Raw genomic sequence first — 17420 nt, 5'->3', positions numbered from 1 at the left:
AAGTCATTGAGTATTTAAGCACAGATACAAGCACCGTCAGGAGTGTTAGCACCCTTAAAGCCAAATGCTTGGGAGAAAAGCTACTGTTAATGCTACTTCAGTTGCTGTAAGTATTACTCAATGTGTACAAGGTAAAACCACCTCAAGTTATTAACTCTTCTCCTTTAACCATTACCTGACCATAAAACAAATAAATGGATCCAGACAATTACCACTGCATTTATTTTTTTTTTTTATAACACGCCTGTGCAGGGAAGCTGCTGCTACAAAAAATAAAAACAGAGTTATAAAACATATACATATTTACATATATTACTTGTAAGACATAAAAATATAAGTTATTTACAAATAAAAGTACTTGAACAGCACAGATGCATTTTCCTTGACTATTGGCATTGAGTAAGCAGTGGAGTAAGATTATTTCCAAAGACTTAATGCAGTCAAGAACTAAGTTCCTCAAAGTTTTGCTTGAGCGAGTTTATCCATCCCTTTAATGAAAAGTATGTTTTGTATGATACTTCACACACAATTTGCTACACAAAGTAACTCTCCCCTTCCTAACATTTTACCAGATTCTGGAAGAATCTCTGTATAAGCTGAGTAAGATCAGTCACTTACTGGGAAGTCAGTGAGTGAGTTTATTAAGGTCTTATGCTGTGACACCCAGTTCCTTTAATCAGTGAGGACCAGCTGGATTGGTAAACATTACAAGAATAGAAGACAGACAGTGCAGCTTCTCTTTGATGTATTCTGGCAACTTATCATCTTCTCCATACCTAGAGTGGCAAAGAAAAACAGAGATGCTTAAATAATTTGTTTCATTTCATGACAATAGTAATTTCAAAACACTACTTTCCTCGACCTCTCTGTTTTTAATACTATGCATGAATAGTGGCTGTACTCTGGAGACCAAAGAGATGCATTCCCAGCTTGTTTTGTTCATTTCTGATCCAGAGTTCAGTCAGCTATGGGTGCATGCCTTTATTTAATAAGCTTACATAAGCTAACCAACCATCAAGTGATGGCAATGCTAAGGTTTAAAATTTACAAACCAAAATCAATAGCAGCTATAAAATTACATGATGTACAACAGCCTTGCACTGAGTTACCTGGATGTTTTTATGGCAGGAACAGACTCACCTGCTTGTATGGCCATCTGGAGAAGTGTAAGTGATGGAAGAGACACCTGCTTGGGCTACCAGCTGGGATCCATCATTGAACTGAACCCATACTGCTCCACTGGTCAGCTGATGAGAGAAGTTATATTGTGGTTTGAGCATATGAAATACAAAATTACAAACCTAGAACTTTGCTAATAACAGAAGCTGAAAGCTTTTCAAAATTGCTGAAGGGACTTAGGTATTTTGGTCAGTCTTTTAAAGATTGTATGGATACTACTTCAGAGGAAGTAGTCTCATGCTGACTTGCTCAGGTTTCAGATGCTTGGCTTTAGTTATCCTTGTCAGTGTCAGATAAAGAATTACCTTAACCACTCCTAAAGAAATTTTATGAAGGGCCAAACACTAAAAAGAGGCCCATTTGTGAGAGTTCACAGCTATACACAATTTGAAGTTTATATACATCAAGAGAACTTTTTCTGTTAGGACAAGAAGTTTACTTTATCTGCATTGCTAAGAACAATGTTTTAAACCTAAAGATTATCCAACAGAAAAGCAGAGGGAAAATGGCTTTGCAAGAAAAAAGATTTTCCTGTTGTAGAGAAAGATGCATTTCTCTTGTATAGATCTGGTATATTTCTATTAAAAACTCTGTCATGACACCTTTGCATCTATATTAGTGACCAGAGAAGTTAAACAGTTTCAGTTTTTTATTAGAGTCAAACTTAAATGACAAAAGACTGAAATAGGCAATAATAGCCACAGGTAAACTGTAGTAACTGAGATATTGAACTATTATTTTGGTTTCTTCTACTTATGTAGCTCACCATGGTTTTTATCTAAGATATTTATTTAAAAGTATCTTCTGCATACAAATTTTGACTTAAACTGTAGTGGATGATGAACTGAATGATTCCTCACAAATCAAGTTTAAAGTTAATGTAAAGTTAATGACTTAAAATACATATCTCAAATTAGCAGGAAAAAAGAATAGACATGCCTCCTTCATTAATTTCTCACCTGAGAAGCCCAACCAACATTTTTCACAAAAACAGACTTGACAAGTTGGGCTGAATTTGGACTGCATTCCATTTGATGAACAGAGGAACACATCTTTTCCACAGTGTTAGTCAGAATAGGCTTTTCACAGGACACCACCTAAAACCCAGAGATGCACAGAATTAAAAGCCTTGGCATTCATTAATCCTCCTGATGAACTGTAGTGGTCAATTGCCACCTGTTCATGTATACAGACAGATTTAGCCTCTATGCTTCATTTAACCAGCATTACAGTATAAAAATCCCACAGGGATACAACTTTTTGTTGTCAATTCACTTCAGGCAGGTGGAAATGGTCAGATTCTATACTAGGGACACAAACTACACAATCAAAACAGATGTAGATCCAACAAATGTAGATTGATGTATATTCAATGAAACTCACAATACAAACTTAGTGTGCCAAGACTCCAGTATAATTCAGTCAGCTGAGGAAGTTTTCTAAGGAACCAAAACTTGGTGGGCCCTTTAAAGAAACCAGATGAAAGTGCTCACAAAGCCTTATTGGCTACACGTGTATCTTCACTTACCCTTTTTTTATATACACACTAACACTTGATTATTTCAGAACAACATCAAGTGCCAACACCCTTTGTGACTCCATTTGTTATACAGCACCAAGGGCACATCAGTGCTCTCAAACTGAAGACTCTGCTGTCTAACACGAGGAAGTAATTTTTAAACTCTGTTCCCAGGAGGCATTTGTGGTAACGTTTTGAAGTGTTCTGATTTTTCAGATGCTCTTAAATCCAGATATCAAAAGTTAGTTGAAATCAAAGTTAGCATGTCTAGTCAGTATGCTCACAAATAGCTAATAAAAGCCTATGCCCATACATTAATTCAAGTAAAACAGCAATATGAGAGATTGGTCTCCATGATACATCCTTGTGTACTTACAGGAGCACAGTTTGGAGTCTGAACTGGATTAGAACTGGCAGTTTTATTTCTATCCAATGCCACAACTTCTTTTGAATAGTTTGTCTTGTCCACCAGTGGAGGTGCTACAGCCTGTGGTGATCCAGTATTACCAGGTTTTCTGGAAAAATAATGAGAAAAATGGGGAAAAGGTCTGTCCAAAAGGGATTAAAGAAATAAGTGAGGAGACATAGCTCTTCCTTCATTTTACCATGGACCATCCAAAGCACCTGATGGCAGGAGTCTTCTGCAGAACTGTTTTTCAGTTCAAATCCATAAGTATTCAATAAATAGTCAATAAATACATAAATATTCAAACACCTCAGTATTTTGAACTTAAAGATATTACCTTCCAACGATTATTGGAAAAAATGGAGCACTTCCACTCCATTTCTCTTCTTCCAAAATAGCAGATTCCAATGCAAGGCATGTACGATGTCCCTGAAATGAGGAGTTTATTAATATTTTAAATTGAGAATTATAGAACTGTTTCATACACATTTACTGTGGAAACTGAACCTACACAAGGAAATTTCAAAGGTACTGAATTTTTTAAGCTGTATAAAGCAGTTTCATCTGTTGTGTTTAATCTTTTCACCAGACAGGCAAACCTGCTTTACACAGTAGTAAGAATTTTCTCTGTCTTCCTTGTGAGGGATTGCAACCATTACCTCTACTCTGATACTTGCTCTTCCTAAAAAACACCATTGTCCCTCCTTAATTGTGTAATGAAAAACATGGAAAGCAACACAGGAAGCACATTTGTGAAAGAGAAACTGAATTTTCAGGAAGTTGCTTTGCACTGGAAAAGGCCCATGTAAAATAAGCTTACCTCATTTGCATGATCCACGTAAGCCTGGATTTCCTTCTTCAACCCTCCTTCGCTTTCTCCTTTCAAAGTGAAGGATTTCCCTGACTTTTCAATCACACGAGTTATTCCAGCTGTCTTATGGATCTTTGTTCCTGCAAGAAAATGGGAACACTTTCAGTGTGAGCTGTATAAAATAACAGTCAACCATGGAAGGCTTGGAGCAGGAACATGCCTCTTACTAAGCTGGTTAACAATCAAAGGTAGATGTAAAGAAGAGCTCATGAATAAACCATAGTAAAATTTCAATAACACTTTTGCAACATGCGCTTCCTGAAGAAGATATCAGTAAGGAATTAAAGAATCAGCTAATCTACAAGTGCTAGAATAGAGGCAGAGTGTCCAAAAAACAGCTTATAGTGCACTATTTTCTTCAAACCAGAGTGGTAGTTGTTTAGTGTTAGGCAGTATTTTAGTGCAGCCCTAAAATAATGATATACCTATTTGTATAACTGCAAAAATTAATACATACCATCATAAAAACAAATTTCAACATCTGCAGGGGGTGAATTTTCCATCAACATGCACTTGGCATATCTTGTATAAAATGTCACTTTGGGGGTTTTTGTTCTCACCAACTGCACAAACTTAGCTGCATACTGGTATTTTTTCCAGTACTTTTCTAAAAAAGAAAATTTTTAAAAATTTAGAATTTAGCAGATTAAACACTGTGCACCAGCTTGAAGAGAAGTCATTTCAATTATGTATTTGGTAGCTTAAGGTTGTGAGTAATATTTAAGTACTTAACAGGTATGTTTAAAGAAACTGACTTATTTGCAACAATAGCTCCCAATATGAATGAAGAAAAAATTACAAGAGCTTTAATTTTTGTACACTACATTGTAAAGGGGAGACTCCTTAAAACTTCTATATAAAAGGAATCAAAACCTGTGGGTTATACTTCCTTGTGAAGTTTCAAAACATTTTCCAGTTAAACTGTAGTTTGAATCTAATTCTGAAAGGAGATTTACTTCAGAGTTATCTGAAAAGTAATAGATAAAAGCTATAAAGTCACGAGATTCACTTAAAATGTCACATTAATCATCAAAATTTTAAAATAAATTTCAGCTTACCTGGCAAGTTGTCAAAATTATATGTGCAGATGCCTTCAGGAGGAGCAGGAGGTCTGTCATCAAGAAGGAAACCTCTTCCTTCATTTGGATGATAAACTGCAATCTACAAAAAGGGAACAAAAATTGTGTGTAGTTGCAACTTACTACAGCACTCTGCACTTTTAACAGGTATGGAATTAATTCACATTTTAATTAATTACTATGATTTACCGTGAAAGCTCTATTCCTCTAAGTAATTACTTAACAGGAGCACTTTTTCACAAATACTTCACCTATTCCAAAAGTCAAGTCCAATTTTTCTCTGAAATAATTGCTTGCTCCCTACATTTATATGGCTTTGTTATAAAGGGGCAAAGTTTACACTTATGCATATATAAACAGTGGATTTCAAAAGAAATAATAATTTTAAAAGAAAAAAATAAAAAACAGCTCTGAATGAACTCTAGGCACTTTATACAACAGTTAAGAAATCAAAAATATACTCACCACATTTCCATCACAAGATATTCTGAGAACTTCTTTCACAAGTTCCTGTGAGCGGTGTTCTTTCAGAAACTCCATACACACTTCCCCAGTATCTAGAATGCTCACCTAAAATATATAAATATTTAAGTTAAACAAAAAGACCCTTACTTTCTGCAAAAGGTAAGGCACTACTTTTTTTTTTCCACAAATGCTCTCCTTTTTTCTGCACTTCAAGCTGATAAATGCTTGTTATGGTAACTTTTGTGATTAGTGCTAATTTTATTTCAAACAGCACTGCAAGATGACTGAAGGGTATCAAGATGGTAACTTAGGGAGAGGCTTCTTAAGTGACAAGTCAAACACAGACAGGTCTGCCCTATTATGCTTCTAAGTATTCTCTATACAAAAATTAAGATGCATTTTATTAATATGATTTTTAATTAAATTACTCTCAATTAAGTTTCCTAAAAACACATGTTTCTATTCTACCAAGTGATTTTTAAGAGACAGTCACACTACATTAAGCACCTCAGTTGTTGTCATTTTTAGAACTGATACTTACCATTGCATTTTTGGTTTTTTGCCTGATGGGTTTCAGCCTGTGAGCAGTGAGAGGTGACACAACACTTCGCAGTGTAGGTTTCTGGTGTGCTGATGGTTCTTGGCCCCAGGTTTGGTTTTGTTCCGGAGCTGACCAAACGCCACATGTAGGAGATGGTTCAATTTTCTCATTTTTGCAGAGAACTCCAGGGATGCATGTCTTTGGGTTTCTCTGATTTAAAGAATGTGGACAGTCACCAGATGCATCCTGATTCCTTATATCTTTTAAGGTGTTCCATGCATTTCTTGGTGCATCCTGCTGCAGATCCAGATGGTACCGAAAACCTCCATGTGTGTTAGTCTTGCCAGTCAGGTCTGCAGGTGGTCTCAGAGGAACTGAAAGCATCACAAACATTGGAGATTCAGAGTCATAGCCAGAAGGAAAAAATTCTAGTATAGCTTTAAAAGCTTTTCAAGGGATTGTCTTAAAAGGCTTAGTTAAGGGAAGAATGGGATTTCTTTAATCCTCAGTCCAAATCATCAGGCCTTTTAGTACCATCAATACCAGTGCTAGCAAAATTCCAATATTACTTAAAATAAGATGTTCCTTTATTTCAGTTATGATGGTCTTAGGTTTTTATACATCAAATAATTTTTAAGAACTTATAAACACAATACCAAGACTTCAAATAGATTCTTATACAAGAATTAGTTTAATCTGTTGAAAAACAGCTTATTTATCATTCAGATAACCACTAGTAGCAAATTTCATATAAGCTCCAATTTATCTAACTAGTGTTTTACCATCTGCCAGAGGTTTTAGTACTCAAAATGTTAAATACATACTCCAAATCCCTTGTTTTATTTTTAAAATCCTTGTATTTATTTCTTTTAAACATCTGTTTTTATATTTAACCTTTCCTAATTTTGATATTTAAGCTCTTGATCAACTTTCACCTCACCCACATCACTATTGAACTCCTGCTGTGTGGCTGAACAGTTGAGAAGAGACCAAAAATTACATATCATTATTCAGACCATATGTTCTCTGATTCCAATTCCCTGTAGATAGGAAGGGAAGGAGTCCAGTAATATCAATCAAAAAAAGCCAGAATGGATTTATGGTTTATTCTTATGATTAAATTACACTATTTGCAAATGATGTAATATGATGCACAACAAAGAATACCTCCTTCCCTTCTGTGTCTTTGTCCTTTCCTCCACCCATCCTTCTGCAGCCTTATTATCTTTCTTATTCATTGAGGTCTCATCTTATTGAGTTGTATTAGCACAACTAAATTAACAGGGCTTTCAAGTCACCTGCTAATATTTTGTCATATATTTCAACTGACACATTTACACAACTGAGTAATTATGTCAGGGTCTAAAATTCTGGTTTCTTCTTTGTCTTTGTTTTGGTGGTTTTTTTTTTGCTACAACAGCAGTAGAAAAGAACAAGCTTGTTTTAGAAAACTATGTATTCAAATTTAATGTACAAAGAAATAAAAACAAATAGAAAATCCCACTGAAACTATTACAAGTCACTAACTTGAGTGCAAAAATACAGAAGTGATGAGTAACACACCATTTGTTTGCATGCTTCCAAGCCACTGCTGCATCGTCTCAGCCTGGGACTTCTGCTCTAACAAACCAACCTGGGGCTTCACTGGGCACAGATAATTAGAGCTACAAAATAAAAGTTACACACCTAATCAAGATTGCATCAAAGATACTTGCACAACAAAAGTTACAATGCTACAGCTGCAGAAACCACAACACTTAAAACATTTAGGAAATGCAGATGGCATTATATAGCTCTAGGCAGCATAGAACATGCTTCTATTTCATGGGGTAAAGAATAGGAAAATAAAATAGATTCCAAATGGAATGAGAAGTTATGATAATTCTGCCAGCAGTAGCTGTTCTTACATCTAGCTCCTAATTCACAGCCTTGGAGAAGACAGTGGTGACATGACACACTTGACCCCCCACCTATCTCACTCAGCATAACAAACATGCAGCTGACAGATCCCAATCCTACCACACAAGATAATCTGAATTTATATAATATACAGTCAATCCCAAAAATTATAAAGGTTTTTTTTTACCAGCTTTTTAGATGATGACATATGTGCAGCCACAGGTGAATTCAACATATAATCCACTATACAATTGAAGGATAAAGAATATACACAAAACCAGTTACTGCAGTCACTGATCTGTTGTAAACTCATTCATACTGTGCTCCTGTGAGTTTTTTTATCTCCATAGCTTTAACCTGTCTGCACTTTCTTGTAGTGATGATGACTACTTCATCACTGGCAAAGGCTCATTTATCACCAAAACCACCCCAAAACCACAGAATACAAACCATCCAATTCAAGTCTTAGGACCTTGCATATAAGACTGCTGTGCAAGCTAGCTACAGGTATAAGAGGCTTTCGTATAATCAACTATGTAAAAAAGCTGTAACCATTAAGATACCCGATAGTCACATCAATATTCTCTCATGTTTACAGTCAGCGTGTCTTTATGAAGTCATGGGGAACAAAAGTAAGCATTACTGTAACATTTGCATAAATTTTTGATTCATCAAACATTTCTCAAACTAGAAAGAATGCGCATGCCCATTGAACTGCTTATGTCAAACACCTGAGGACAGTCAAGAAAAACTTCTTACTCCATTTACTTTTTTTATAGGAAAGTGCTTGTTTGTCTTTTAATTGAACTGATTTGCAAAGAAAAAAGATAGGAAATTATGCCAGGTCTTAATGTAGAGAGAAATGAAGAAACTAAGATTTGGAAGTCCTTACATTAAAACAGAAAATGTTCTTTTGATATTCTGCTCATGAAAAGTCTATAGAAAGAAGCCAGGGTTTTCACAAAGAAGGTACAAATAAGTACAGAACTCAATTTCAGATAATTATCTATGATTGACACTTTCCTTTCTGGTACCCCACATTCATAATCTACTGCCTAATCTTTACTAAATTTTTGTTTTATCCTCTCTAAGCATAAATAAAAAAAAAAATCACCTCAAGAGATCAGCAAGTACAAAAGATGTTGATAGTTGCACTTTGAATGCCTTCTCCCCTCATCTGTCTCTTCTACAAAGAACAATTAGTAATGCTCTCTACTACAATTACTGTGGGGAAAGAAATAATCAACTTGCAAGTGGAAAGAAGACAATAACAGAGCTCTAAATTTCGTCTGAATAAAAAACTGATTCTTACTGTTGTTGATCTTTTACAGGTGGGGATATCTGCTCTTCAAAAGAACCAGAAGTACTAGAAGTCTTCTCCTTAAATATTTCTCCTATATCAGTATAGCTGTTGGCAGGTGAAAAGTATTCTGTGTTTTCCCTTGTTCCTATTTTAGGCTTGGAAAGCACTTCCAAAGAGTGACATCGATCCATGATGCTGGAAATGCCTTGAGTCTGGCTGTGGGATGTGCCAGACCTGTCTGAGGAGTGGGCTCTTCGGAGATAGCGGGAATGTGGCCTCTCTTCATCAGGCTGCATGGTTCTTCCCCTGCCACTTACACCAACTTCCTTTCCCTGAATTCCCCACTGTCGGAAAGAACCGCTTCCATCACCTGATGAATTATTACTGGAATTCTTGTTTGTAGGAAAAAAAGTAATTTTATTTGGGAGTGGCTGTCCAACTAACAGCTTCTTCTTTTCCTTCAAGCTACCACTGGTACTGATGCTGGAAGAGCCCGTGAAGGTTGTAGAGATGGTGGCATTCCCACTGTCCATGGAATCTTCTGAGGTTCCCAAGTCTCTGCTCCGTGCAGAGCTACCCCTGGACATAAAAGGATGATCCAACACTGAGGAAAGACTCAAGCGATCTGCCGGGTTTTTGCGCAGTAACCTGTGAATGAGGTCCTGTGCCTCTCTCGACAAGAAGGCTGGCATTTCATAATCTGCCAGCACCACTTTATTCAGCGTGTTCCTGACCGTGTCCGTGTCAAAAGGCGGCTTTCCAATGAGAAGGGTATAGAACATACAGCCCAGAGACCACACATCCGACTCCAGCCCGTGCGGGCTCCTCGTGGCTATCTCGGGAGAAATGTAATTGGGAGTTCCACACATGGTGTAATGCTTCTCATGAGGCATCTTCAGCTGAGTCGCCAAGCCAAAGTCAGCAATCTTGACGTTCATGTTACTGGTGAGTAAGATATTGGAGAGGGTGAGGTCTCGGTGCAATATTCCATGGGAATGGAGGTACAGCATACCCGTGATAATCTGGTGCAAGAAGTGTCGTGCTGTCAAAACAAAAGCGGATGTTACAGTCTTATATTTGAAGTCATAGCTCTGAAAATAACTCAGCTGAGTTTTCCTGTCCCTTCCTTCCCAGTCTTGACCCACATTTCAACACAATTCTAAATACAAAGGTAAGCTCTACCTTCCAGCTGTCTCTGCCTTCTAAGATCACCATCTTTTTATACGCCAAATAGCACAGAAACAAATGCATATAGAAATGCAAGTGAATATACGCATAATAATAATTAATCTCTAGACTATCACTTGCACAAGACTTTAAGGTATAGAAATTGTGATGACAGCTTTAAATACTCTTCCCCTAGAATTAAATATTTATTGAGTGAGCCAAAACATTAATGCAGAGGGTTCCACAAACCCAAAAAAACCTCACCTTCATCTTCTGAAAAGGGTTTCTTTCTGTTCTTTATGTATCTGCTCATTTCACCATTGTGACAGATCTCAAGTATCAAGTATACGTAGTTGCTATCTTCAAAATAGTTATAAAGCTGTAACATAAAACAAGGAAAAAACGAAATTCCATTTTGCAGACTATGCAGCAAGTCCCATGTACAGCCCTCTCTACAAACCCCACGGGTCTTACCTCGAGTATAGATGGATGCTTTAGCTGACAATGTATTTTCACCTCATTCTGAACCCTCTGTACCATTCCAACTTTGTGCATGGCTTTTTTGTCTATCTGTAAGTAGATCACAGTGTAACTTAGATATTCTGTATATACTTGCCTGACAGTTTTTAAGTATAAGCAAGTTTTCACATAGTTCAACTTAATTACACTTTTAATGAACAAGTATAATAGATAGATTGGAGGAACACCACAAGTGAAAGCATTCAAGTGTTAACATTATCAATACTAACACTTACTAATTTTTCTGAAGTAATTAAGCAAAGAAACCTAAATCTGATTTTGCTATGCAGATAAGCTAAATATAATCACCACTCAAAAGCATTTATATTAATTACCAAGTCTATTTGGTTGTGGTGCATCTTTCAGGATCGACTCACAATCTTTATATCCGTTATATACAAACATTCAACTTAAACCTCAATGCCCAACTGCATAACCCCTGCAGCATAACCTGCTGCAACTTCGCATTTGGTCTCTAAGGAGACGGATACTTCCTTGGCCGGCTGCTTACCATTTTGATGGCCACTTCCAGGCCGGTTTTCAGGGATACTGCTCTGTAGACCCCTGCGAAAGAGCCCTTCCCCAGGAGGTTCCCCACCTTGAAATCCTGCAAGCCGAACAAACCAGCCTCGTTAGCCTGGGGCTTTGTCAGCCAGGCTTCGCAGCGCCTCTCCCGATGCGAACCCTCCTCCCACCACCAGCAGTGGGGAGCCCACACACCCCCGAGATGCGGGCAAACCCCGAGGCGGCCCGGGTGTACCTGCAGGGAGCTCTCCGGGGCCGGGCGGCGGAGCCCGGCAGGGCCGCACAGCCACCCCCGCCGCATCCTGCAGCCAGAACTGCACTGGCGCTGCCCGGGGCGGCGCGGCCGGGCCGCCTTCCCGCCGCCTCTCCCGCCGCGGCTCCCGGGACGCGGGATACACCCGCCCCAGCTGCCATGGCAGCGCCCGGGGAGCCGCCGCTCCCCACAAACACGTGGGGACGGGGGCGAAGGCGCGGGAGGAATCGCGCTCGCTCAAACACCCGCCGGGAGCGGGACGAGCCCGCGTCCGGCCCCGAGGCGCACCTCTATCCTCTCGCCGATGCAGGTCGCCATGGCGCCGGCCGCTCTCCCTCGGGTCCCGCTACCGGTCGTGCTGAGAGCCTGGGCCGCGGTTGCCCATTAGGGCGTCCCGGGCCGCCCGCCCCGGCGCAACCCCGCTCGCTCCCGGGCCCGGCGGCGGCCGCTCCGCGCCCCCCCCGCCGACATTTTGAAAAGTCGCGCCGTTACCCCCAGGCCCCGCCCCGGGCCGAGGCTGCGTCTGACGCAACCGCGCCACGCAGCGGCGCGCGCGGCCCTCGCGGCCGGGCTGGGAGGCGGAGCTGCCGCGCCTGCGCGGCGCGGTGCGTGCGTGCCCGGGCAGCCGTTAGGGCGCGTGCGCTGTGAGGGGAGCGCGGGTCGCCTCAGCCGGCGGCGTCCCAGCTTGCGGGTACTAGACAATGCTGAGGGTTTATCCTGCAGGTCGTCTGGTGTCAACTCCCGCTGCCAGGCGCAAGGATACACCCCTTAGATCTAGTTGCTTAGGGCCTTGCCCCTCCTGGCTCATGGGGCACCCACAAACTCCCTGGGCAGCTTGCTCCGGTGTCTCACCGCCCTCGCAGTAAAAAATTACTTACTAACCTCAGTTTCCCCCTTTTCAATTTGTACCCAGTACTTCTTGTCAGATCACTACAGTTCCTGATGAAGAGTCCCTTTCCCATTTCCTTATTGGCTCCCTTCAGGTACTGGAAGGTTACTCTGAGGTCTCCACTCAGTCTTTCTCCAGGCTGAGCAGCCCCAAATTTCTCAGCCTGTCCTCGCAGAGCAGGTGCCCCAGTTCTCATCAACCTTGTGACCCTCATTTGGACTCGCTCCAACATTTCTGTGTCATTATGTTGGGACACTACAACTGTAAGCAGCACTCCAGGTGCCTTACCAGAGCACAGAAAAGAATCACCTCTGACCCGCTGTTTTGGATGCAGCCCAGGATTTCCTTGGCTTTCTGGGCTGTGAGGGCTCACTGCCAGCTCATGCTGAGATTTTTATCAATCATCAATCACACCCAAGTCTTTCTTTGCAGGGTTGCTCTCAATCACTTCTCTGTCCAGCCTATTGGTGTTCCTGGGATTGCCATGATCCAGGTGTAGGACCTGGCATTTGGATCTATTTGACTTAGTGAGGTTTGCCTCGGGCCACACTCATGCCTGTGAAGGTCCCTCTGGATGGCATCGCTTCACTCCAGCGTGTCCACTGCACCACACAGCTTGGAGCTGTCAACAGATTTTCTGAGTCTGGTATTTCAGCAGTTTGATCATGAATTTTGGAATGTACTTGCTGGATGTTCACTGTTAACAGTGGTCTGCAGTCTTCATAGCCTGCTTTTAAAGTTAAATGTAGTCATGTCATAATTGCAATAAGTACATCTTACAGAAAAAGGAATTTCCAGTCACATACTTTATCTTAAAAGGCACTGGGCCAAAATTTGTGAGAACAAAACCTCCGTGTCTTGAGTATGCTGAAGCTTGGAGGAAAACTCCTTAAAAGTTTTGGGTCTGCATTCCTGAGATCCTAGACAATCTGTGACATTCATGGAGCTGCTGGGCTATTGCAGCCTCAGCTTCTGGTTCCTTTAAAATAAGAGGAGCTTAGGAAAATAGAATAAGATTTCTGTCAGTTTTAGCAATAGAACCAATCACTAATTAAATGAATGTGATTATTTCACATCATCTTGGCTGAAAATAAATTTGAAGTGCCTACTTAGACCATGCAACTCCTCTGAAGCAATCATAGGACAGCATTTTCCAAGGACAGAAACTGTAGTGGACTATTTTCAGCTCTAAACATAAGCAGCTGTAGTTCCATTGAAATTAGAGAAATTGTATCGTTTTGTACAAAGGTACGATTTGATTCCTAGGTTAGGATTTAAATTTTTCAAAAGCAGGGATGTTATATTTCTTCCGTTACATTTGCAGCTCAACAGTGAACAGCCTTACACATATTGAATAGGAGGAAAAAACAGAATAATGTTTTGTTTTGGTTTGTTTTTTTTCCCCAGTGAAATTCACATTTGGTTTGTTTGTTTTTGGGGTTTTCTTAATGGATGTTCAGTCTCAAAATTACTTTGAGTTAATTGCTGCACATCTGTTTCGCTACTCTTACAACCCTGTGTGCCTGGTTTTACAGGAGCCTGAGGCTGAGCCTGTGTTTGAGAATTGAGTGGCCTGTGTTGAGCTTTGTGCTGCTGTGGCTGCAATAGAACTCAAGGCAGTTTCAGACTGGCAGGGGTATATTTGCAATGTGCCTGAAGTTTGGAGGCACATGAATAGGGTGTTCAAAGCTTAGCTTTGAAACTCCTTTCTTAAGCAAAAGCCTATGCTCAGATTTAATTATTGAGCTCTTAGTTCTCCTCCCTGATATTCTCTCCTACCAGGGAGATCAGACTGGTTTCCTTGAGAACTTTCCATGGCATGTTTATTGCTTAAGTCTGACTAACAGTAGCATAGCTACAGTGCATACTGTCTCTGCTTTCACTTTCAGTAGCCCAGGTGTATGATTTTGTTTGTTTGTTTGTTTGTTTTGTTTTAAAAACTTTCTCCACTTCAGATTTCTCTTGTGACTGCTCAGGAGAATAACATTTCTCTCTTCAGCAGGCTCAGAGGAAATGTGAATTCAGATGGCAGAATCTTTGTGTTGAGACAGGCTGGGAGTTGACCAAATATCTTGAGACTGGGATCACTTTTGATGCTTTGCCTCACATAGGAAAGGGCTGTCTGTAGGATGGTAAGTTCTCCAGAGGGAACAGGTTTCAGACAGAAAAAAAATCACTGAAAACTTTTTCATTCTGGAACTGACTGTGTCACTGCTGTGCTGATCAAGGAAAAAAGATGTGGAAAAAATTGTTTCCTCGCCTCCTCTAATTCTTTGGTAGTGAAATTCAATTTATTTCAGAGAAGGAATTTTTAATTTAAATCTGTATCTTTAAGAAACTAGTCAGACCAGTTACCCATGTGATTCAGTCTACTCATCTGTAAAAGTGACAACATGTTTCATCCTTAGCTGAGGGGTGTGGCTGGAGGGAAGTAATTTGTAATGTAAGTGAACAAAAAATAATTTTGTTGAAAGAATGATTGTTTCTTAGAAGCTGGTTATTAAATATAATCTGTTTTGAGTAAAATCCTTGGTGTGGCAGAAGGCTTTGTTGCAGTGACTAACACATTTGTATGGACATTCCAACTTTGAACCCTCCTATCAAGTTACTGGCCCTGCAGCAGTGGCCTTACGTCTATGCTACCAGAATATTGTGCTGCTTGTGTTAATGCTGTCAAAGATAGATGGGTATTTTGTTTTCATTGGTTGTGTTGGACTGTAATGGCAGCATCTGGTAGCCCAGTGGTACTTTACCATTTATGCCAGCATAAGATTTTTCCCCCTCAGATCTTTTGTCCATCTTAATGAAGCTGCAGAATTTTTGTGGTATAGTCGAGCCTGTCTCTGTTGATACCAAGGGTGAGCTTAGTCAGTGATTTAGCACTAGAGCCAGGCTGACATCATGGCTGTGTTATGGAAACAATGAGGTGGTTGGAATGATTTGCTAATATGGCTGGTGTCTCTGTTGTAGGTGTCTGTATTTATTACTGTATGGAACACAGCCCCAGATTGTGCCCTGTTCCTGAGCCGGACACAAACCACTGTGCAAGATTTTCCAGATGCCTTGTAGCATGTTTTGCCCTTGCAGTAGATATTTTGTGACTTGAATGAATCACTTAAATTCACTATCCTTCAGAAGCATAAGTAGTATGTTTACTTTTGTCTGTTCAATGCTTATAAAATGTTCAGTTTTATTCCTGGAGTGTCCTCTCATGTGAGGGTAAGGCCATTTTCTGAAGAAATTTGCAAGTAAAATGCTCTTGATGAGTAGTTTTTAAACATTGTATTTGCTGTAGAAAGTGTCATTTTTTTCTTTGTAATTGCAAATACTTCAGCACTACTGAAAATCTAATCAACCTTATAAAAGGAAGAGCACACTGATATTTGTAGGGAAAATGAAGAAGTACAGAGTTAAGCTGAGAAAGAAAAGGATAATATTTAGTTGCAGCCATGGTAATGATCACAGGGACACTTGTTTCAGAAGCTCTGTGACAAACACAGTCCCTGTGAATAGTTTTTATTCTGCAAGCAGCTCGTTTCTCCCTGAAACTGCACTGAGCCAGTCCTTTGAGGCAGTGTTAGGATATTACAGTTCAGAGCTGGTTTTCAGGCAAAATATGAAATTTAGGGGCCTCACAATGTCTTTCAGTATTTTGATGGAAATACCATTAGCCTTGCATCGTGGCTGTGTTTTTAATTCCTTGAGAGTTTTAGCTGGCTACCTTCATACCCGAGGGAATGGCTTGAAGCTGTGTCAGGGGAGTTAGGTTGGATAATAAGAAAAGGTTCTTCACCCAGAGGGTGTCTGAACAAGCTCCCCATGGAAGTGGCCATGACGCCAAGCCTGACAGAGTTCAAGAGGCATTTGGATATGCTCTAGGGTACATGGTGGGAATGCTGTGATGGACTGTTCAGAGCCAGGAGCTGGACTTGGATGATCTTTGTGGGTCCCTTCCAACTCAGGATATTGTTTTTTTTCAACACTCACCTTATTTTGCTAGAACATTGTGACAATGGGATACTTTTCCTGGTGGTGAACATCCTTGCACAGCTGGTAAATTCTGGAGTGTGAAGGGGGCTGATTGAGTGGTCAGAGATGTTGAGACAGCAGAGTAGGTTAAGGGCAGTACTTTTCCCTGTACTGATAAGGTATCAAGTTGATTTGTATATATACACTATATATGTGCATGTACATATATGTAAATACAGAATTTTTTCAATAGTAAGGAGTTTTCTCCACCCCTAAATCCCAAACCTGGCCTGTGAAATTAATACAGTGAAATATTTTATTATTTATTGAGATCTAAGAATGTGAAGCCTGAAAGAAATGCAGACTTTGAGGAGCTTTTAAAGTGTACCAAAGATGGATACAAAAATGTTGAACCATGTTGTTTTGGTGCGTTTGTATTGGTCATGCGGAATTCCAGTCATTGCATCCTAGTGGAAGACCCAAGGATTCCTGTTACACTGCTAGCACACAGAAAAATTCCTGGAGGAATCTCACAGGTTGCTGCTTTCCATCTGCACCTCTGCATCTGCTCAGAGAATTAACTGTGCTCAAAGCCATCAATTTCCCCCAGCAGTTCAAGGCACAGGAAAAGCACTTTGAACTTGTTTGTTGCAGTAAGTCATTCATGAAAGATGAATTACAAAAAACTTGGGAATTTGTGCTCATCCAAACATAGAGATGTGATGGCAGCTGTGGAAATAACTGCAGTTCCCCAGAGGCAAAGCAGTGCTGTTTGGGCTGAAGCAGCCTGGGACAGAAAAGGGTGATGGAAGCCACAGCAGGAGGGGTGAGGCACC

General features: G+C 40.2%; 1 protein-coding gene across 1 annotated transcript; it reads right to left on the bottom strand.

The window, feature by feature from the left end:
• Positions 1-199: 199 nt before the first annotated feature.
• PLK4 (polo like kinase 4) lies at positions 200-12203 on the bottom strand. Its single transcript, XM_056490038.1, has 16 exons — positions 12015-12203; positions 11460-11555; positions 10904-10999; positions 10694-10808; positions 9272-10304; positions 7624-7724; positions 6061-6434; positions 5520-5624; positions 5034-5136; positions 4433-4582; positions 3925-4055; positions 3442-3533; positions 3075-3213; positions 2139-2276; positions 1141-1247; positions 200-776 (listed from the first exon to the last, which is right to left on the bottom strand). The coding sequence occupies exons 1-16, from the start codon at positions 12042-12044 to the stop codon at positions 677-679; spliced, it is 2910 nt and encodes a 969-aa protein (XP_056346013.1). The 5' UTR covers positions 12045-12203; the 3' UTR covers positions 200-676.
• Between the last annotated feature and the right edge of the window lie 5217 nt (positions 12204-17420).

This window comes from Oenanthe melanoleuca, chromosome 4 (genome assembly GCF_029582105.1).
Source record: "Oenanthe melanoleuca isolate GR-GAL-2019-014 chromosome 4, OMel1.0, whole genome shotgun sequence".
In the NCBI taxonomy this organism is placed as follows: Eukaryota; Metazoa; Chordata; class Aves; order Passeriformes; family Muscicapidae; genus Oenanthe; species Oenanthe melanoleuca.
This window is presented reverse-complemented; position numbering and strand designations above follow the sequence as displayed.